General features: G+C 42.7%; 1 protein-coding gene and 1 long non-coding RNA gene across 2 annotated transcripts in view; one reads left to right on the forward strand and one right to left on the reverse strand.

The window, feature by feature from the left end:
• Positions 1-1,655: 1,655 nt before the first annotated feature.
• Positions 1,656-23,287, reverse strand: LOC147372299 (uncharacterized). The gene is made up of 4 exons (XR_015163984.1): positions 23,152-23,287; positions 18,555-18,676; positions 14,602-15,413; positions 1,656-2,854 (listed from the first exon to the last, which is right to left on the reverse strand). It is a non-coding gene; the product is annotated as an uncharacterized LOC147372299 (long non-coding RNA).
• The window catches only part of UTP20 (UTP20 small subunit processome component), an 86,270-nt gene continuing 85,750 nt past the window's right edge, over positions 23,266-23,785 (forward strand). Inside the window, exon 1 of the mRNA XM_086400962.1 lies at positions 23,266-23,504. Coding sequence (XP_086257088.1) covers positions 23,460-23,504 — 45 coding nt within the window. The 5' untranslated portion in view covers positions 23,266-23,459. The remainder of the gene's footprint in view (positions 23,505-23,785) is intronic.

The raw sequence follows: 23,785 nt of genomic DNA on the forward strand, positions 1-23,785 counted from the left end.
TACTCAGCTTCTTTTCTCCACTGAATTTTCCTACTGAGCTATCCTCATTCTATTACTCTTTATATCTTTGATGAATATGTAAATAGTCGCCGATGCCGTCTCCCCTTCGAATACCCAGGATCAGCCGGGACTGGACCCCGGCACCTAGTCTAGGATCTCCTGACACTTTCAGTTCAATTCAGTTCAGTTCTGTTGCCTGGTCATGTCCGACTCTTTGCGACCCCATGGACTGAAGCACACCAGGCCTCCCTGTCCATCACAAACTCCTGGAGTTTACTCAAACTCCTGTCCATTGAGTCAGTGATATCATGCAACCACCTCATCCACTGTCATCCCCGTCTCCTCCTGCCTTCAATCTTTCCCAGCATCAGGGTCTTTCCCAATGAGTCAGCTCTTCACGTCAAAGAATTGGCCAAAGAATTGGAGTTTCAGCTTCAACATCAGTCCTTCCAATGAATACTCAGGACTGATCTCCTTTAGGATGGACTGGTTGGATCTCCTTGCTGCCCAAGGGACTCTCAAGAGTCTTCTCCAACACCAGAGTTCAAAAGCATCAATTCTTTGGCACTCAGCTTTCTTCATAGTCCATCTCTCACATCCATACATGACTAGCTGGGAAAACCATAGCCTTGACGAGATGCACCTATGTTGGCAAAGTCATGTCTCTGCTTTTCAATATGCTATCTAGGTTGGTCATAACTTTTCTTTCAAGGAGTAAGCGTCTTTTAATTTCATGGCTGCAATCACCATCTGCAGTATTTTGGAGACAATGTTCCCACTGTTTCCCCATCTATTTGCCATGAAGTGATGGGGCCAGATAGCATGATCTTAGTTTTCTGAATGTTGAGCTTTAAACCAACTTTTTCACTCTCCTCTTTCACTTTCATCGAGAGGCTCTTTAGTTCCTCTTCACTTTCTGCCATAAGGGTGGTGTCATCTGCATATATGAGGTTATTGATATTTCTGCCTGCAATCTTCATCCAGCTTGTGCTTCTTTCAGCCCAGCGTTTCTCATGATGTACTCTGCATTAAATAAGCAGGGTGACCATATACAGCCTTGACGTACTCCTTTTCCTATTTGGAACCAGTCTGTTGTTCCATGTCCAGTTCTAACTGTTACTTCTTGACCTGCATACAGATTTCTCAGGAGGCAGGTCAGGTGGTCTGGTATTCCCATCTCTTGAAGATTTTGCCACAGTTTGCTGTGATCCATACAGTCAAAGGCTTTGGCATAGTCAATAAAGCAGAAATAGATGTTTTTCTGGAACTCTCTTGCTTTTTCCACGATCCAGCGGATGTTGACAATTTGATCTCTGGTTCCTCTGCCTTTTCTAAAACCAGCCTTGAACATCTGGAAGTTCATGGTTCAGGTATTGTTGAAGCCTGGCTTGGAGAATTTTGAACATTACTCTACTAGCGTGTGAGATGAGTGCAATTGTGTGGTAGTTTGAGCACTCTTTGGCATTGCCTTTCTTTGGTATTGGAATGAAAACCAACCCCTTCCAGTTCTGTGGCCACTGCTAAGTTTTCCAAATTTACTGGCACATTGAGTACAGCACTTTCACAGCATCCTCTTTTAGGATTTGAAATAGCTCAACTGGAATTCCATCACCTCCACTAGCTTTACAGAGGTTGAAATAACAAAATGTGAAAACTCAGTTTTTTGCATATTTATTTAAAATTTTTTCTGCAGATAACTGGAGAAGGCAATGTCACCCCACTCTAGTACTCTTTTGCCTGGAAAATCCCATGGATGGAGGAGCCTAGTAGGCTTCAGTCCATGGGGTCGCTAAGAGTCAGACACGACTGAGCGACTTCACTTTCACTTTTCATTTTTGTGCATTGGAGAAGGAAATGGCAACCCACTCCAGTGTTCTTGCCTGGAGAATCCCAGAGGACCCTGGTGGGGTCCCATCTATGCAGCTGCACAGAGTCAGACATGACTGAAGCAACTTAGCAGCTGCAGATAACTACATGTCTAAGAAATTTCTATTGCTCAGGAAATGTGAAATTTATACAGAGATAAATCCTTGAGGTATGGGCCAGAGCCCTAAAAGAAGAGTGGATAGTCACCCTATCCCAGGAAGGGACATCCTCAAATATAAAACGAGGCTTCAAGATGCTCCACCAAATGATAAGCCAGTGTTCAAATAAGCCAGTGATAATGATAAATAAAGCCAGTATTCAATGATAATAAGCCAGTGTTCAAACCCTGGTCTGATTCCAAAGCCTGTGGATGTTTCGTATCACTGTTGTGAGGAATGGGGGCAGAACAGCAATCTAACAAACATGGAGCATTTTCTAAGTGCCAGTACCGTGTTCGGGTAGATGTAATTTGCTCCCTTTTATTATTTTCTCTACAGAAGAGTGAAAGTGTTAGTTGCTCAGTCACGTGTGACTCTGACTCCATGGACTGTAGCCTGCTAGGCTCTTCTGTCCACGGAATTCTCCAGGCAAGAATACTGGATTGGATTGCCATTCCCTCCTCCAGAGAATCTTCCTGAACCAGGTATCGAACCTAGGTCTCATACATTGCAGGCAGGTTCTTTTACCATCTGAGCCACCAGAGAAGTCCATTATCTTCTTTAGTGAAGGTGTTCTGGGTCTATAACAGTATTTGTTCTGTTCTAGATGTTTCTACCCTTACCCATCATCCACATGTTGAAGCCCTCACTCTCAGTGTGATAGTATTGGGAGGCAGGCTTTTGGAGGTAATTAGGTTTAGATGAGGTCATGAGAGTGTCATGAGAGTACAGCCCCACAGTTAAGATTAATGTCCTTATAAGCAGAAGAATACACCAGAGCACACTCTCTCTCCACCATGCAGGGTTGCAGCTGGAAGGCAGCTGGGCATCTGCAAGACAGGAATGACATTCTTATTAGGAACCAGATCTGCTGGTCCCCTAATCTCAGACCTCCATTCTCCAGAAGTGTGAGAAAATAAACGTCCATTGTTTAAGCTTCCCAGTCCATGGTATTTTGATATAGCAGCTTGATCAAGGACAATATCCAATTACAAATCTCTTTTTGCCTTGTTTTGAATGCAAAGGGACAAGTTTCTTTATAGTTTTTATAAAATTGTTTAAAAAAAAAAAAACCAACATGATTTCTAAACAAAGGAGTTTCAGCAATGGGATTTGTAAATGTCACTTGTTTTCTTTCATTGTAGCAGCTATATGGCCTTTCTCTGGGAAAAGGGCACTGAAGTTTTACTATAACTTATTTAATAACGATCGTCAATTGTAATAGTGTGTTAATCTCAACTGTTTCCTACGACAAGGAAGAGTTGTTACCTGGCTTGTCAGGGAAGAGATTTTTCCCAAGGATTCCTATAAATAAGATCTATCATCTTTTTAAAAAAGCAGGTTATAGAATAATATGCATCATATAATTAAATTGCAATAATACAAGTATTTATATGCATAAAAATATTCTGGAAGGTTATCTCCAAGGATTTTAACAGAAGCTATAACTACATGTTGGAACTATGTGCAATCTTTTTTGAAAGAGTGAAAGTGTTAGTTGCTCAGTCGTGTCTGACTCTTTGCAACCCCATTGGCTGTCGCCTGCCAGGTTTCTCTGTCCATGGGACTTCCCAGGCAAGAATACTGTAGTGGGTTGCCATTTCCTCTTTCAAAGGATCTTCCAGCCTAGGGATCACACCCGGGTCTCCTGCATGCAGGTGGATTCTTTATCATACTCATCTAAATATTCTAATTCTTGTGCCACAAAAATATAACAGGACAAAATGTTTCAACTATTAACATAATACAAGACTCAGAAAAGCTATATGAACAGTTTCTGAGAATACCAAAACTGCACTTGGATTCTATGCTTTCAGAAGGGGGTAAGAAAATGAACATTTATTACAAACTTAGCAATTTTTCAATGTGAGCGGTATTTTTCCCATTTTACAGATGAGGAAACTTAAGGATCAGAGGTTGCAGAAACAGTCTAAATCATATAACAACACAAAGCAGTGCCTGGATTAAATGAGATTCATCTGATCCCAATGGCCTCACTCTCTCCACCTGACTGGACAGCTTTCAACACTGTGTAATAGAAAGCACCACTCCAGGTGCCTTGCATACAACAGTCTGTTAGTAATGACTGCACCTAAGTTTCATCTGACTCAAGGTCCCTTCTTCCAGCTCAGGGAAGGAGTGCACGTCGGGCTCACAGGCACACCAACCACTCCCTAACTCACCATGAGTAAAGGCATATGGCTCTGAAATTCTTGTTACACCTGTAGTGCCAAATGCACTAAATGTGGTTTACCTTCCCTCTACCTGTGGTAAAAACCCATCATTAAGGGGACTTAGAGGCTTTTGATAATTCTGAGATACTTATGCTCTTAAGGGAAGCTCTCTACCTCACGGTGGGCTGACAATCAGCCTTTTATTTTAACAACTGGCAGAGCATCAGAGCCTTGCCTCAATTGCCCTTTGTTTTCCTGTCCTGTTGGATGTTTTGTTAAGTATTAATATGTTTTTGATTCCCCATCACACCAAGGAGCCTTGGGCAATTCACTTATGGTTTCTCCTTGCTGTCACGTTGCAAGGAGATGAAGAACTGATTGCTAAAAATTGTTTTCTCACCATTACAATCGCGGCAGTGAGGCGCTGCATGTGGCACCTCTTGGAATAAATCTGGCCAAGTGGCAAGTGATTGGCAAGAAGCCAGCGTGGTGGGTGGAGGAGAAGCAAACTACGAACAGAATGTGGACGAGTGCTGACATTTTGGGACAGGAGAAAAATGACATGGGATGTATGGTGATAGAGGGAAAGCATCTGCATTACAATAGGGAATTTAATGAAGCTCTTCCAATGGGTCAGGCCCTGGGTTAAGCCTTTTACATGTGTTGCATGATTCATTTCCACAAGTAGTAGCTGATCCAAGTTGTGTGAATCTCTGAAGATGATGTACTTTGTGGTAGGGGTGAGGGGTTGGGTTTAGATGATGAGATTAAAATAGAAAATGCAGGCACTTCCCTGGAGGTCCAGTGGTTAATACTCTGTGCTCCCAATGCAGAGGGCCTGGGTCCGATCCCTGGTCAGAGAACTAGATCCCGCAGGCCGCATCTAAGAGTTCACATGCTGCAGCTAAAATATCTACATGTGGCAACCAAAGAACCTGCACGCCACATCGGAGGTAGAAGATCCTGCACGCTGCAACTAAGACCAGGTGCAGCCAAACAAACAAACATTAAACAAAATTACAACCTGCCTAAGGCTCCCCCGTGAGAGGCTCACACAAGTGCGGTACCTTAATGCTTAAACTTCCTTAGGTTCTAGTTAAGCCCAGAAGTTAAACTGTTCAGTCAGGTTAGGTAACTTGCCCAGTCACAGAGTTACCAAGTGGCACAACCAGGATTCCAACCAAGCTTTCAAAGTCCTTCAAGAATTGCCCAAAGCCCCCAAAGAGGCAATTCATGAAGACAAACACTCTTGAAGCAGCACCATGACACCCTGAAGTGGTTCTGAGGAAGACAGGCAGAGCTGGGCCCTGCCAGGACCTGCAGGACTTGGGGGAATGGAATCCTGCCAGATAGCTCTGCAGGGATTTGCATCTTTCAAATTCATAGAACCTATAAAGAAAACCTCTGTGAAGGGAGACAGAAAGACAGGTTTTAATGACTCTAATCACTGTATCCACAATCCAAAAAAAAAAAAAAAAAAAACAGGAGAAAAAAAAAATTCTTTTTAAGACACACACATTTAATTTAGCCACAATCCTGGATAAGAAGCTAACAGTGATCAAAGCTGGATGCAGTGAAGGGCTGGTAAAACAACTCACGGGGCAGAGAGAGCCCCAGTTTTAGCATTGGCCAATTTCTATGGTGTCAGTGATCTTCCCAAGACTGGTTTAAAACTACCAATGGTTGTTAGGCTCACAAAATTCCTGAATATTTCACAATCACCTCTTACAAATAGGTACAAGGTACTCTAGCACACCACTGGCTGGGTTTTCCATCTGGCTGTCAAGGTCATGGCCTCAAGCTGTTCAGTTTTTATGAAGATCTTTCTTAAAAGTTAAAGGAAGGGAGTTCCCTGGGTGGTCCAGTTGCTAATACTCTACACTTCCACTGCAGGGGACATGGGCTCCATCCCTGGTTGGGGAACTTAAGATCCCACATGCTAAGACATATGGCCAAAAAAAAAAAGTTAAAGGCAAATCTTCTTGGCCCTGAAATCTCATCTAGGTAGGTAGAGGGTTTTTGATTAATTGATAAATCTTAAGAACATTAGGGACACTCATTAGGGGTTCTTCACCGTCCACCATGATCCATTTATATAATCTTTCTGCAACATGTACTCAACAACTGATGCAGGTATGAACCTCGGCTCCTGTCCCCTCCTCTATTTCCTTGACCTATTGACAGCCCTGGAGCCTCTGTCCTCCCCACAGAACCCCACAATTAACTGCAACAGCCAGATCAGATCAGATCAGTCACTCAGTCGTGTCCGACTCTTTGCGACCCCATGAATCGCAGCACGCCAGGCCTCCCTGTCCATCACCAACTCCCGGAGTTCACTCAGACTCACGTCCATCGAGTCAGTGATGCCATCCAGCCATCTCATCCTCTGTCGTCCCCTTCTCCTCCTGCCCCCAATCCCTCCCAGCATCAGAGTCTTTTCCAGTGAGTCAACTCTTCGCATGAGGTGGCCAAAGTACTGGAGTTTCAGCTTCAGCATCATTCCTTCCAAAGAAATCCCAGGGTTGATCTCCTTCAGAATGGACTGGTTGGATCTCCTTGCAGTCCAAGGGACTCTCAAGAGTCTTCTCCAACACCACAGTTCAAAAGCATCAATTCTTCGGTGCTGAGCCTTCTTCACAGTCCAACTCTCACATCCATACATGACCACAGGAAAAACCATAGCCTTGACTAGACGGACTTTGTTGGCAAAGTAATGTCTCTGCTTTTGAACATGCTATCTAGGTTGGTCATAACTTTCCTTCCAAGGAGTAAGCGTCTTTTAATTTCATGGCTGCAGTCACCATCTGTAGTGATTTTGGAGCCCAGAAAAATAAAGTCAGACACTGTTTCCACTGTTTCCCCATCTATTTCCCATGAAGTGGTGGGACCGGATGCCATGATCTTAGTTTTCTGAATGTTGAGCTTTAAGCCAACTTTTTCACTCTCCACTTTCACTTCCATCAAGAGGCTTTTGAGTTCCTCTTCACTTTCTGCCATAAGGGTGGTGTCATCTGCATATCTGAGGTTATTGATATTTCTCCCAGCAATCTTGATTCCAGCTTGTGTTTCTTCCAGTCCAGCGTTTCTCATGATGCACTCTGCATAAAAGTTAAATAAGCAGGGTGACAATATACAGCCTTGATGAACTCCTTTTCCTATTTGGAACCAGTCTGTTGTTCCATGTCCAGTTCTCACTGTTGCTTCCTGACCTGCATACAGATTTCTCAAGAGGCAGATCAGGTGGTCTGGTATTCCCATCTCTTTCAGAATTTCCCACAGTTTATTGTGATCCGCACAGTCAAAGGCTTTGGCATAGTCAATAAAGCAGAAATAGATGTTTTTCTGGAACTCTCTTGCTTTTTCTATGATCCAGTGGATGTTGGCAATTTGATCTCTGGTTCCTCTGCCTTTTCTAAAACCAGCTTGAACATCAGGAAGTTCATGGTTCACATATTGCTGAAGCCTGGCTTGGAGAATTTTGAGCATTACTTTACTAGTGTGTGAGATGAGTGCAATTATGCGGTAGTTTGAGCACTCTTTGGCATTGCCTTTCTTTGGGATTGGAATGAAAACTGACCTTTTCCAGTCCTGTGGCCACTGCTGAGTTTTCCAAATGTGCTGGCATATTGAGTGCAGCACTTTCACAGCATCATCTTTCAGGATTTGAAATAGCTCAGGGCTGCCCAATTCAAACACCAACAGAAAGCAGAGCCTGAGACAGGGCTTGCATCAAAGTAAGTAGGGAAAGGCAGTCCAGGTGTGTTACTGAGCTCTGGCCACCTGGGACTTGACGCCCACCGGAACCTCATGAAGAGTCTTGTAGAATTCCTTTCAGAATTAGTGGGTTCCAGCCATGTGGGACTCTCAGAGGAAAAACCAGGAAAGTGCAAGGAAAACAGGACAAGTTTTCACCCTACCAGAATCAACTGCCCAAGAGCTGGAAAAAAGGAACATTTATCCACTAGCTCCTCTCCTTTGATGGTTAAGTTGCCCCACAACATGCCACCTCCCTCACACTTGCATTGTTTGCATATGTGAAAGTCAAAATACATTTCTGCAGGTGTCCAAGAAAGAAATGGACAGCAAGCCCAGGGCAGAATGAGATGCAAACATCTGAGGCGAGGGACGGTAGGCTTACACCTCTGGCAGCCTGAGTATTGTAGCAATGGCTGGAGTAAAGCTGGGCTGAGAGGATGAGAGGTGGTGCACAGGGCAGTCAGCACAGGGTTTGAAGCTTGGACCCTGAGCTGGCAGCAGCTCAGAGCCTCTGGGATCTGGGATATGGTAGCAACTAAAGCTGCTATGCAGTGTATCAGGCTGCCCTTTCATGAATCTACCGTTGGCAAGATGTTGACCCTTGCATGGTTTTCCTTCCTTTCTTCGTTACTCCCTCCCTCCTTCCCTTTCTCCCTCCTTCTCCTTTTTTTCCCTTCCTCCCCTTCCCCTTTTCCTCCTTCAATAAATATTAGTGAATATCTATCATACCCCAGGGACTATGCCAGATACTTGAGATATAAAAAGAACTAAACACACTTTCCACTTTCATGCATTGGAGAAGGAAATGGCAACCCACTCCAGTGTTCTTGCCTGGAGAATCCCATGGACGGAGAAGCCTGGTAGGATGCAGTCCGTGGGGGTCACACAGAGTCAGACACGACTGAAGCGACTTAGCAGCAGCAGCAAACACACTTCTTGCCCTCAAGAAGCATGTAGGGGAGGCACCAATCATAAAACAGTTATAATACAATGTAACTCTGGGCAAGAAATGGGCAGGAGAAGAAGGGGAGAACCAAGACTTTACTTAGGAAGTAATATTTAAGCTGAGTCTCTAAGGATGATGATGATGATAATGATAACAATGACAACAGGTAACACTGATGGTTATGGATGGATGCTGCCTATGTGCCAGGCCCTATTCTAAGAATTATAGTATAATACATTTAATCCTTACAACAGCCCTAAAGAGATGCTTTTATTATCCTTAATTTAGAAGAGACAAAGTTGAACAGTTGAAAAATTAAGTTTTCCAAGGTTTAAGGCATAATGGCACAGACTGATATTCACCAAAATCCATTTTTTTCCTTCCTCCTGAACACACAGTTCATTCATTCAGTCATGTCTGATTCTTTGTGACCCTATGGATGGAAGCACGCCAGGCTTCCCTGTCCATCACTAACTCCCAGAGCCTGCTCAAACTCATGTCCATCGAATCAGTGATGCCATCCAACCATCTCATTCTCTGTTGTACCCTTCTCCTCCTGCCCTCAATCTTTCCCAGCATCAGGGTCTTTTTCAGTGAGTCAGTTCTTCACATCAGGTGGCCAAAGTATTGGAGCTTCAACATCAACCCTTTCAATGAATATTCAGGACTGATTTTCTTTAGTATTGACTGGTTTTATCTCTGTGCAGTCCAAGGGACTTTCAAGAGTCTTCTCCAACACCACAGTTCAAAAGCATCAACTATTTGGCGCTCAGCTTTCACATAGCTGGACTACATTTCCCAACCTCCTTTGCAGTTAGGTATAGCCATGTGACTGAATTCTAGCTAATGGAATGGGAATAAAAAAGACATTTCTAGACCTGACCCACAAAAAACTCTGTATATATATCCTTCATATGCTTTTCCCCTCCTGGATGTCTGGAAAGGTGACACTGAAAAGCACATCTTGAAAACGGTTGGGTTTCCATCAATTTGGGTCCCTAAATAGAGGAGGGCTTGTCCCATTGATTATTCATGTGCCCAGCACTGTTATTTGAGCAGGAAATAAACTTTTACTGTGTTTGAGCTACTACAGATTTTGGGGTCTTTTGTTACAGCAACAATTCCATCTTTTTTTATTTTTCAGTGCGGTCAGTCTACCATAATTAGTATAGGCACATATGAAAAACAGCAGAAAATTAGGTTAAAATGGTAAATAAAAGGTGCCATGTACCACATAAAAGTCTTATCCTTTTTCTACCCCAGAAGTACAGATGGAGCAGAAGGAAACAAAAGGGTAGCTACAGTTCCAAGTGGAGAGACAGAATAGCTGAGGGAGGTCATACCTAACACATTCTTTTTTCTCAGCAATAAGAAGCAGAGCTCTCTTCCTAAGGGTATGCTAGGTGTGTGGGCAAGAGGGTAGGCTGTGAGGCAGCAGGCTGGGAACATGAAAAAAGTGGATAATAATAAGGCTAACAACTGTGAGAGACGACAGTTTAGAGTCCAGAATTTGAAGTCTGTATCATGTAGATACCTATAGGGAAAACAGATATCACTCTAGATATTTCAAGCAGGAGGGTATTTAACACAGGCAATTGGGTGCTCATGAAACTGACAGAAAGACCTGAGAAGCAAAATTCAGGGGGATCCTAATTTTCAACTTCATTGCCTCAGAGCCAGAGATCTGCTACCATTTTGGCAGGAAAGCTACAACAAACCTAGACAGTGTGTTGAAAAGCAGACATCATTCTGCCCACAAAGGTCCGTGTAGTCAAGGCTATGGTCTTCCCAGGGGAGCATCATCTCCTGCACTGAAAGAACATGCTACCTTTGGTGAGCAACTGGTAAGTGCTAGCCCCCATTTACTTATCTCTTTACTGCTGCTGCTGCTGCTAAGTCGCTTCAGTCGTGTCCAACTCTGTGCGACCCAATAGACAGCAGCCCACCAGGCTCCCCTGTCCCTGGAATTCTCCAGGCAAGAACACTGGAGTGGGTTGCCATTTCCTTCTCCAATGCATGAAAGTGAAAAGTGAAGTGAAGTCGCTCAGTCGTGTCCGACTCTTAGCAACCCCATGGACTGCACCCTACCAGGCTCCTCTGCCCATGGGATTTTCCAGGCAAGAGGACTGGAGTGGGTTGCCATTGCCTTCTCCCTATGTCTTTACTACCATTGTATCAAATGCAACAAGGATGAGTGTGGTGACTGACTGCAAAAATGGCTCTAATCCTTGGCTCCTCCCTGTAGCTTTGCCCTTTGCAATGGGAATTTGTAGCTCTTCCCATCAAGAGATGGACTATTTCCCCACCCACTGAATATGAGCTATTCTTGCTACTTGCTTTGCCAAACAGAGTAAGGTGACAGTGGTGTGTAAAGTTCTGAGCCTAGGTCTTGCATTCTTTCAGGCTCTCTCAGGCCTCTTCTTGGCCATGAGTCAAGCCCAAGCTAGCTGGCTTGCTTGACGAAGAGAGACCACATGACGCAGAGGTATGTAGCCAAGTCACCCAAGCCAAGGCCATGCTAGATTAGCCATCCCCTAGTTGGTCAGCAGACCACCAGCACCAACAAGCCCAGCCAAGATCAGCCACGACCAACCCAGAACATGAGAACCATCCAGCCACAGCCTTGTTGCATGCCACTGTGGCTGTTTTTTATGCAGCTTTCTTGTGTCAATAGTTAACTGATACAGTTTGCTTTCAGGCAAAGCAGAAAGTCTAATGTATGAATTATGCCAGTATTAACCAGAACAATTAATCAGGAAAATTAATTTAGGTTGCAATTGACAGAAATCTAAGATTTGCTTAAACACATAAGGGAATTTATTGGTTCATATGGGCTTCGCAAGTGGTTCAGTGGTAAAGAATCCACCTACCAATGCAGGAGACACAGAAGACATGGGTTCAACCCCTGTGTCAGGAAGATCCCCTGGAGAAGGAAATGGTAACCCACTCCAGTATTCTTGCCTGGAAAACCCCATGGACGGAGAAGCCTGACGGGCTGCAGTCAATGGGGTCAGGTCGCAAAGAGTCAGACATGACTGAGCATGCACACACATTATTTAAAAGTCCAAGAGTAGACACAGCTAGATCTAGATGCCCTAATTTGTTATTGGGAACTTGACTCTCCCCATCTCTTGGCTCTACTTTTATCTTAGTTTCATTTTCATGCAAATATTCCCTCATGGGTCAGGAGGGCCACCAGCAGCCTCTAGGTTATATTCTATTAGTTAAATAGAAAGAGAGTTTCTGTTTTCTGTGTGTGTGTGTGTTAGTCGTGTCTGACTCTTTGTGACGCCAAGGGGTATAGCTCATCAGGCTCCTCAGTCCCTGGGATTTTCCAGACAAGAATACTGGAGAGGGTTGCCATTTCCTTCTCCAGGGGATCTTCCTGATCCAGGGATCAAACCCAGGTCTCCTGCATTGCAGACAGACTCTTTAATTGAGCCACCAAGGACGCCTGTATTCTAATATTTCAGGTAAACATATGAGGGACAACTTTCACTGGACTGACTAGGATCACACACCTATCCCTGATCAACCACTTTGTTTTTTTAGGGCAATACACTGTGCCTGGGTCTGGATCACTTTCATCCAACCCAGAGATAGGAGATGGGTTGGTGATAAAAACACATGGACTAAGAATAAATAAAGAGGGGGTTCCCTAAAAGAAAATTAAAGTAGTGCTATCAAAAGAATAGATGAATACTATACATGACCTTGGCTTCCCAGGTGGCACTAATGGTAAAGAACCCACCTGCCAATACAGGAGAAATAAAAGATGCAGGTGTAATCCCTGGGTCAGGAAGATCCCTTAGAGGAAGACATGGCAACCCACTGTAGTATTCTTGCTTGGAGAAGCCAATGGACAAAGGAGCCTCACAGATTACAGTCCACAGAGTTGCAGAGTCAGACACGACTGAAGTGACTTTGCATGTATGCATGCATGGCCTTGGCTTTAGATGACTTGGCTACAAGGCTTTCTTCATGTAGTCTCTCATCACCCAAAAGGCTAGCTTGGGCTTTTTGATTGCCCTGGTAAAGGCCTAAGAGAGCCTGGAAGAGTGCAAGATCTAGGTTCAGAACTGTCACATGCTACTTGCACTGTATTCTATCGAATAGACTTCTATACTTGTCTATATTCTTCTCTACTCCTTAATGTTACTAATGAATTAAAGAAAAGAGAGTGAAGCAATGACTTCTCAGCACTGATTCTTTTGCAAAACATACATGGTTCACTATCTGTATAAACTTTTCAACACTGATGCCAAAATAGCTATTGTTATGCACAAGTTTTCTTCCATCCCACCCAGAAGAATGGTCTACAAATCAAATCTTGATTACATCTATCATATATGTAGATAATGATCAAGAGGCCGTTCACATTAAAGACGGGCTTAGGACAGTCACTGGAACTATGAGGTATCTTAATTTCATCTCACAGACTCCTGATGTGTGCCCATGAGCTACCTGAACCATAAAATGGCTTCAGAGTCGTAACTGGAGAGGTAGTACAGTGCAGTGGCCAAAAGCACAGGTTCTGGATACAGTCTGCATATATTTGGGTTCCAGCTCTGACTGCTTTATGAAACTGACTTTGGGTAAGTAACTCAGTCTCAGTTTTCCCAACACTAATGGGAATAACAATAGAATTTACCTTGTAAGACAAGTAAATGAGTCATAATATGCAAAACACAGAAGAGTACCTGATTCATAGCAAGAGCTATAAAGTATCAGCTATTAATCATCTGGGTGGATACATGTTGCAAGAAGTCTTTTGAACCTGGAGCGAGAAAATCTGGCATCATCAGTCAGAGATGCGTGACCTCAGCTGAGTCACTTCTCATTTCTGGGACTACCTAATTTCATCTGTAATGTGACAGAACTTATATCTACCCTGTTTACCTTGCAGGGATGCTGTAAGGATCAGAGGAGTTGACAGATGTTAAATTTCTTACAAATCTTCAAGTCCTTTATAAATAAAAGGCCTTATTAACACTATCTCCATCAAGATTATCTGACTGTGTGCAATCAAGGCAGTTTTTCATTCCACAGTGCTTTAGACAAAGAATCATTAGAGGAAGAAAATCTGCTGCTGATAAAAGAATGGATCCCTCAACCAAAGCGTTGTTAAGTCATTCAGTCGTGTCTGACTCTGCAACCCTATGGACTGAAGCCCACCAAGCCCACCAAGCTCCTCCATCCATGGGATTTTCCAAGCAAGAATACTGCCAAATCCAGTGGCAAATGTCATTAGGATTGTTTTGTGATTTGAAATATCCACCATCATCTTTTGTAGTTAGCATGAAGTAAAGTTAATTGTAATGGGAAGCATATTAAATTGGGGATCAGGACACCTGGATTCTAGTTCCCAATTCTGCCATTAATTTCCTGTGTCATCTCAAGTGAGTCATTTGATTTCTCTGGGTTACCCTAGCCTGTAAAATGGGGAATGCTTGTAACACTGTGATTGCATAGCTCTTGTGACAAAGATATTCCTGGGCATTGGGTTGTGGTCATTCTTGGTGGAAGATTACTCATCATTTAGATTAAATCCCCACTGAATCTCTGGAAAACGCACCTGCCCAGACAGCATTTGATTACAAATACAGTATCTGTTTAATAGAATACATCCAAGAGTATATAGTGAAATCATAATCTCTTTGTCTCTATAATTCCCCATGAATATAAGCATAAATCAACTTACAGATGACTGAGAAATGCATAGCAGTCTTCTTTCACTGCTCCTATAAGGCATCTGGTGATTTCATCTTCCATGGACCTTCTTTCATTGTCCATGCCCTGGGACCTTGTCCACTCTAAGAGGCCATTTCAGCAATCTCCTAGTATGATCTATAACCTGCTATATGTGATCTGCTCTTCAACCCTCTGACTTCCTCTCCTACTTGCTGTGTTCCTGACATGCTAGACCTCTGGCTATTCCTGGACCAGACTGAAGCTCAATACTGCCTCAGGGCCTTTGCACTTGTTCTTCTGCCTGGAATTATCTTCATGTCCATGGTTCCCTCCCTCCCTTCCTTCATGCTTCTGTTTCCCTTATTACCTTATATAACATTGCAAATCCTCCCCCACTTTGCTCTGGTGCTCTCCAAATTAAGTACCAGCTAAGCTGCAATGAAAGTAAAAGTTGCTCAGTCATCTCCGACTCTTTGCGACTCCATGGACTAGGCAGTCTATGGAATTTTCCAGGCCAGAATACTGTAGTGGGTAGCCATTTACTTCTCCAGGGGATCTTCCCAACCAGGGATTGAACCCAGGTCTCCCACACTGCAGGTGGATTCTTTACCAGCTGAGCCACCAGGGAAGAGCAAGAATACTGGAGTAAATAGCCTGTCCTGTCCCCTGACCCAGAAATGAGATTCAAACCCAAAATGGCTTATGTTAGTTTACTTCCTTCTTGTATAATACTCAGTAATTGAGCACTCTAAATCTGGGGGCTCTGTCATCTTCCATACTTGGCTTCCAAGGATGCTCCAGTCAGTGCCATCTCCTAGCCAGCTGGAAGGAGAAAGAGAGGATACGAGGAAAGTGACTTTATCCTTCAGTTAATGACCTGAAAGTTACACAAAACCCTTCCACTCATACCCCACTGAATTGAACTTGTCACAGCACTATATATCCAGGTGCAAAATGAAGGCAGGGGGAATGCAGACTCTAATGCTGTAGCCATGTTATCAGTCAAAAGCTGAGAGAGGGGTTCTTTTTCTAAAAAATGAAAAGGGGAATGAATTCTGTGGAATAGTTAAAAGTTTCTGCCACACTCTCCACTTAGTATATTCATCTCCATAGCATTTATTGCCATCTGATGATCTACTATAGATTAACATCATTTACATATTTATTTTTTATTTCCCCACACTGGAACACAAGCCCCATGAAGACAGGGAATTCATTTGTTTACTATTGTCTCTTAAGCCTTTAGATCAGTTTCTGACATATAGCTGGCACTCAATAGAAATTCATTGAGTATGTAAATAGACTTTTTTCCCTATCTGGCATTCTGAGTCACTTGCTTCTCTTTCACTCTGAATCACACAGATCCAAATTTTCCTCGTTTCCAGTGTTAATGAGATTCTGATGCGACTTCCTCTTGGAGCTCCCAGGATTCAAGAGCAGGATGTTGTCTTTCCAGATCCCATCTCAAGTAGGCATGATGTTCTCCAAAGAACTCTGGGTTTACAAGAAGGAGTTAGGAGGAGATGCAACTTTTTTTAAGTTAATGTCTTTATTTTCGGAGCAGCTTTAAGTTTACAGAAAACTTGAACAGAAAGCGTAGAGAACTCCTGTCTGCCAACTTTCCCTTCCCATACAATTTCCCCCATTTTTTTTTAATTTTTATTTATTTATTTGGCTATACTGGGTCTTCTTTGCAGGCATGCAAAATCTTTGGTTTTTGTTGCAGCATGCAGGTTCTTTTCCTTTTTTAGTTGTGGCACGTGGTATTTTTTATTAATAGCTGCAGCATGCAAACTCTTAGTCACAGTATGTGGGATCTAGTTCCCTGACCAGGGATCAAACCTGGGCCTCCTGCACTGGCAGTGCAGTCTTAGCTACTGGACCATCAGGGAAGTCTGTCCCTGAGTATTAATTGCATTGCATTACTGTGGCATGCTTGTTACAATGGAGGAGCCCATAATGACACACTGTTACTAACTAAAGTCTGTATTTAACTGAGGGTTCACTCTTTGTGTTCTACTATTGTGTGAGTACTCTCAAATGCATAAAGTCATGTATCCACCATTATGGTATGATGCAGAATAGATTCACTGCCCTAAACCCAGCTGTGCTTCACCATTTGCCCCCTCCTCCCAGCCCCTGGTAACCGCCAATCTTTTTATTGTTTCTATAATTTTCCCTTTTCTAGAATGTCATGAAGTTGGAGTCACACAGTATGCAGCTTTTTCAAATGGGCTTTTTAAACTTAGCAATATGTATTTAAGCTTCTTTCATTTTTTTTTTGAAACCAGATAGCTCATTTTTTTAATTGAATTTTTATTTTATATTGGGGTATAGTTGATTCACAATGTTGTGTTATTTTCAGGTGTATAGCAAAGTGCTTCAGTCATATATATACATATATCCATTCTTTTTCAGATTCATTTCATCAATGAACAATACTATATTTAAGGATGTACCATAGTTTGTTCATCCATTCACCTATTGAAGGACATCTTGAATGCATCCAAATTTTGGCAATTATGAGTAAAGCTGTTATAAACATCCATATGCAGGTTTGTGTGGACATAAATTTCCAAGTCATTTAGTTAAATACCTAGGAGAGTGACAGGGGGATCATACGATAAGCCTGTTTAGCTTTACAAAAAGTAGGTAACTGTCTCCCAAAGTGGCTATACCATTGTGCATTCCCACCAGCAATGAATGAGAGTTTGTTTTGCTCCTCTCCAGGATTTAGTGTTGCCAATATTTTAGAGCAGTAGTCTAGTCCCCAACCTTTTTGACACCAGGGACTGGTTTCGTGGAAGACAACCACTCACTTCCTGTTGTGTGGCCCCATTCCTAACAGGCTACAGACTGGTACAGTCTGTGGTATGGGGGCTGGAGACCCCTGTTTTACAGTTTAGTCAATTTAACACATAGGCAACTGTCTAATGACATACGATGTTGAACATCTTTCATTCACTTATTTTCTATCTGTATATCTTCTTTGGTGAGGTGTCTGTTAACATCTTTTACCCATTTTTAACTCAGTTCTTTTTATTTCTGAATTATAAGAGTTCTCTGTGCATTTTGGATACACCTATTTTATCAGATATATGTTTTTAAAATATTTTTCCCAGTCTGTGACTTGCCTTTCCATTCTCTTAAGGTGTATTTTTAAATGTATCTTTAAAGTATTCTATCACCCAGATCAAAGAGCAGTACATAAGAAACCAAGAAGCATCTCCTTCTCTACCTCCACCACTAAATTAACTGAAAATGTACCATTCTATACATGTAAGAAGTTTAAGGAGAAACTCTAATAATTATTTGACTTCAATGGAACATTCAAAGCACATATGTATACATTACTTCTTTCAGAGCAGCATTAATTTTACAAAGTCACACAGTTGAGTGAACCTCCCAGGATTAGAAACCAGATTTTATGACTCCTGGTCTGATATTCTTTCCAGTCTATCACTGACTCCTATTATCAAGATTTTGTCTTTGATTTTTTTTTTTTGACTCTGACTCACCATATAAACATTTGCATTGAAAGGAAGGCTTAAGTTTCCAGTCTTGTTTATCAGCAACACAAAAAGTTTAAATCAGATGTATTAAGTATCATTTTGGGTGAAAGTGACAGAACCCAATTAAAATTGACTTAAGCACACAAAGGGGGAATCTGTTAACTAGGGCAACTGAAAAGACCAAGAACTGGATAGAGGGATCCATTGGCTCACGTAAGCTCATCTTAATCTCCTTCCCTCCCTCACCCCTTCTCCCTGTCTCTCTCTCTCTCATTTACTTTGGACAGAGCTCATTCTCAGGCGGACTTCTCCATGAAGTCACACAATGGCCACCAACAGCTTAAGGCTACTATCATCTTGCAAAATCCAGGAAAAAGAAGCACCTCTTTCCCAACAGCTCTAACAAAACTTCCAGATAGGGCTCTTGGTCCAGTTTAGGACACATACTTACCTCTGAACCAGTTAGTTGGTCAAAGAAATGCTTCTTAGGACACATGCCCTCCTAGGTGTCTAATCTGAACTTCAGATACTGAGAATGAGGGAAGAGTGAGTCCTGAAGGGAAAATCAGGATGCTGTTTCAAGAAGAAGAGAGAACACACACTGTCAAGAACTCTACAAATGTCCACCACAACATCCATGCATTTATTTCTCTAAGTCTGTTGCTCCTAGTTCACACTCTTAAGATGTGGGGCAACACTGCTATATTTAAAATAGAAAGCAAAAACCTACTGTATAGCACAGGGAACCTTGCTCAATACTACACAACAAGGTAAATGGCAAAAGAATTCGAAAAAGAATAGCCACATGTACAGGTACAGGTCAATCACTCTGCTGTATGGAAACTAACACAGCATTGTTAATCAACTATATTCCAATATAAAGTAAAAAGTTAAAAAAAAAAGTGGGGCAGTAAAAAAAAAAACCACTGGAAGACCCAAATACAAATGCTTCCACTGCTTAGAAGTCCTCTGAACTTCAGATCCCTTATCTTTAAAGTGAGGATAATACAACCTATCCTGGTGATATGGATAGGAGAATAAAATAATGACAATAGCAAATAGGTAATAAAAATATCTCATCCCCAGTTTCTGATTCGACAGGTTTGGGGTGAAGCCTCAGAATTCACGCCTAACAAGTTCCTAAACAGTGTTGATGTTGCTGGTTGGGGACCACAATTTGATAACCAAAGTATTAGGTTACTGACTCTTCAGAACAACTCCATGAGGGGCACTAGTATTACCCCTAATTTGTGGATGAGTAAACTGAGGTTCACGTAGCTAGGCAAACTCCTTGTATTCTTGTAATCCCTGGGCTTTAAATTAGAGGGCACTGAGGAAACAAAGATTAAAGAGCAAAATTGCCAAGACTTCCCAATTGAGCTTATGGAGGAAGAAATGAAAGAATTTGTCTAAGTGAACTGCCTGGAAGGGATGGGGCAGGCAGAACCATTGTGGTAAAAGGGAACAGAGGATGGCATGGAGTATTGAAGATGTTGGCATAGAGGGCAATAGCTGAGGGCAAGCAGATTCCTAAGTAAACAGTGGTGCTTTTCAGGGCTGCTTTGGATATTCTATAGAACCTAAGAAACAGCTTTGGGAGAAATATTAAAAATCCTATGACACAAACCACGTCCAATGTAGGAAGTTACACTACTCTTTGAGTTTGTCAGGGTTAAACAAAATGTACACTTTGTTAATTCAACAAACACTCATTAACCTCAAGTTCAGAGGATGCACTGGTGACACAAAGTTGAAAAAGTCCATGGTTTCTGCCCTTAAGGAACTTGTCGAGTAGCAAGATAGTAGAGCATTTATCCATTCAGCAAACATTTATTCCATCCTCTGTGCCAATACAATTCCTTTTAAAAATGCTATCATTATTAATATCACTTCTTTTTAATAGGTCAGGAAGTTGGGTCTCAGGTAGGTTAGATAACTTGTGAAAGCTTGTGCAGTTATGGTACCTGGTACCTTTCATCCATTAGCTTCTTAACTCTGTACAACAACCCCTATGAAGTATGTACTTTTTGTTAGCTCCGTTTACATAGAAGGAATTGATGCTCAGAGAGGGTAACTTTCCCCCAAACCACACCAGGAATAAATGGCAGAGCTAAGATTCAATAAAATTCAGGTAAACTGGTTCTAGCATCTATGCTCTTAACCACTACGGTGTATTAATAAACAGTTCAACCAGAGCTGTTAATATACAAGGATCATATAAAGAGTAATAATGCAATATACAACTTGCAAGTGTCAGCTTTTAGATTTTCATGTTTCTCTCTACTCCTTATTGTCCCATTAACTTCATTACAAAAACTAAATAACAGAGAAGGAAAAGGACACAATTATCTGGGGATAATTTTAAAAACAGGTTGGGAACATTGCTTAGAGTATGGGCTCTTACCCTCAGGTAACTGAAGACTTCTAATTCTGAAATCATCTATGCATTTTAGTGTGAATGAGTTTATTAGCATTTTTCTGAAGAGAAAAGTCTACAACTTTCTTAGACTTCCTTAAAGAATCTGTGATCCCACAAAGTGAACAACCACCTACAGAAAAAAAAGTCAATTAGCCTACTGGAAGCCAGCCAAACATTGGGTGCTTCTATATTTTATTATTAAAAAGTAAAACTCAATAGCACAGGGAACTCTACTCAATACTCTGTAATTGACTATCAAGGTGAAGGTGAAGTTGCTCAGTTGTGTCCAATTCTTTGCGACCCTGTGGACTGTAGCCTACCAGGCTTCTCTGTCCATAGGATTCTCCAGGCAAGAATAGTGGAGTGGGTTACCATTTCCTTCTTCAGGGGATCTTCCCAACCCAGGGATCAAACCTGGGTCTCCCTCATTGGAAGCAGACACTTTAACCTCTGAGCCACCAGGGAGGTAATTGACTATAGAGGGAAAGAATTTTAAAAAGAGTATAGGTAAAACTGATCCACTTTGTTACTCACCTGAAACTAATGCAACATTGTAAATCAAGTATACTCCTACGAAAACTTTTTTAAAAAGTCTCATACATGTATGGAGACATTAAAAAATTTTTACAACCCTGTGACAACATGGAAAAACATGTAATGTCAATAACAATATAAAAGTACAATATCGACTTTATTTCTTCACCATACATATTTCGCTCACTTCCTTTCTTTCTTTTCCTCCACACTGGACAGTACTTCTCAAAGTCACCAGTGACCATAACCTTGTCAGATCCAGCAGCTACTTCTCTCTCCTTGGTTTTCACTATAGTTGGTAACTGGCTGTGCTTCTAGCCCAGGACTAGTCTGTTTCTATGTCAATGACTCTCTTTCCTGTCACCCTTCTGGCTGCTGCTAAATGTTGGAGCATTCTATTGATCAACTTGGGTTCTCTTCTCTTCTTCCTTCTCCTTTACATCTCTCTCTCCCTAAATCATCTTATTCAGTTCTATGGCTTTAAATAACTTTGCACTTTCAGTTAAGTGTATTTAACTCACACCTCCCGCCCTGACCTCTACACTGAGCACTCAGTTCAGTTCAGTCGCTTAGTCATGTCCGACTCTTTGTGACCCCATGAATTGCAGCACACCAGGCCTCCCTGTCCATCACCAACTCCTGGAGTTCACTCAAACTCACGTCCATCGAGTCGGTGATGCCATCCAGCCATCTCATCCTCTGTCGTCCCCTTCTTCTCTTGCCCCCAATCCCTCCCAGCATCAGTCTTTTCCAATGAGTCAACTCTTCGCATGAGGTGGCTTTAGCGTCATTCCTTCCAAAGAACACCCAGGACTGATCTCCTTTAGAATGGACTGGTTGGATCTCCTTGCAGTCCAAGGGACTCTCAAGAGTCTTCTCCAACACCACAGTTCAAAAGCATCAATTCCTCGGTGCTCAGCTTTCTTCACAGTCCAACTGTCACATCCATACATGACTAGGCAGGAATATATTCAGTTTGAATATCTCTCCTTGGGTATTTACGATGTAAGCACCCCAGAATAAACATTTCCAAACAAAATTATTATTAATAGTAATATTATTCAGTTCAGCTCAGTCGCTCAGTTGTGTCTGACTCTTTGCTACCCCATGGACTGCAGCATGCCAGGTTTCCCTATCCATCACCAACTCCCCTGTCCACTACCAACTCCCTGAGCTTGCTCAAAGGTATGTCCACCCACTAGGCGATGCCATCCAACCATCTCATCCTCTGCTGTTCCTTTCTCCTCCTGCCTTCAATCTTTCCCAGCATCAGGATCTTTTCTGAGTCAGTTCTTTGCATCAGGTGGACAGAGTATCTGAGCTTTCAGCTCCAATGAATATTCAGGGTTGATTTCCTTTAGGATTGACTGTTTTGAGCTCCTTGCAAGCCAAGGGACTCTCAAGAGTCTTCTCCAACACAACAGTTCAAATAGAGCAGAGCACAGGCCATAGCCGACTCTCCAGAAACATTGAATTAAGTGAAAAAACCTCTCTCTCTCACACACACACACCTGTTCATATAATTATGTTTAACAACAGGACATAAAACTGGTAAGAAAATAACAAAAAGCTAATTGGTTGTGCATAAAACCATGAGTTACTGTGCTATGTGTGCGTGCTACGTCGCTTCAGTTCTGTCCAACTTTTTGCGACCCTACAGACTAGTAGCCCTCCAGCCTTCTCTGTCCATCGCATTCTTCAGGCGAGAATACTGGAGTAGGTTGCCATGCCCTTCTCCAGGAGATCTTCCCAACCCAGGGATTGAAGCCGCGTCTCTTACATCTCCTGCGTTGACAGGCGTGTTAAGAATATCAGACTTTGAAGCCGAGTGACCTCTGCCAGACTGCCACTTACCGGTTGCTAATCCTTGCTTTCTTCGTAGGCTAAAGAGACTTAAAAATACGTACATTTCGAATCATCATGTGGTCGCGAGGAGTCGGACGCGACTGAGCGACTGAACTGAACGTTCACAATGCGCTTTACTGTGAAAGCATGAAGGTAAAGAACTTTGCTTGGTGTAGGGTACATAGTAAGGGTTAGTGATGGTCAGCTGTTAATGACGATGGGCGTATTTTCTTTTATGATAAAAACGCACCTTTTTCTTATAAACCTTCGCTCAAGACAGCGGATAAACTTCCACACCCACCTACTCACTCAGACACTCCGCCGTTCCCAGAAGGCTCTGGGGACTGGCGCGCCTGCTCCGTCCGCTACTTCCGTTCACGTGATCCGCCCAGGCTCCTCCCCGTTTCCAATATGGCGGCCCCCACTAAGTCAAGCCGCACGTGAGATAGTCTAAGTACGTGGGAGTGCAAGTGTGTGAACCACTTTTCCTTCTCTACAGCCTGTAGCATCCCTTCGACCCTTCCCGAGATCTTCGCGGGCCGCTGCCCCTCTGCAGCCATGAAGCCAAAGCCGGTTTCCCACAAGACCGAGAACACGTACCGGGTGAGCGAGGGAACTTGCCGGAGGGCCTGATTCTGAGCGGGATTCTAGGAGTACCGTGCTCCGGACCGAGCGGGAGTCTCCTGTCCGGAGGCTCTGGCAAACGAGCCTTCCTCTCTCCTGGCGTAGTAAATAATGGGATGGGGAAGGAAACCCGAACTCCAGATTTCCGCTGTGGTTTGTGGGGTCTGGCCTGCTTGAGAGGTCCTTTCAGACCAGAATTAAATTCAGTATCACAGACTAACCGGTTAGGAATTTATTTTTGCTCTTTTATCCTTGAAGAC

Source organism: Bos grunniens, chromosome 5, assembly GCF_055505025.1.
Source record: "Bos grunniens cultivar Pamir isolate PY7600 chromosome 5, Bosgru_T2T1.0, whole genome shotgun sequence".
Lineage (NCBI taxonomy): Eukaryota > Metazoa > Chordata > Mammalia > Artiodactyla > Bovidae > Bos > Bos grunniens.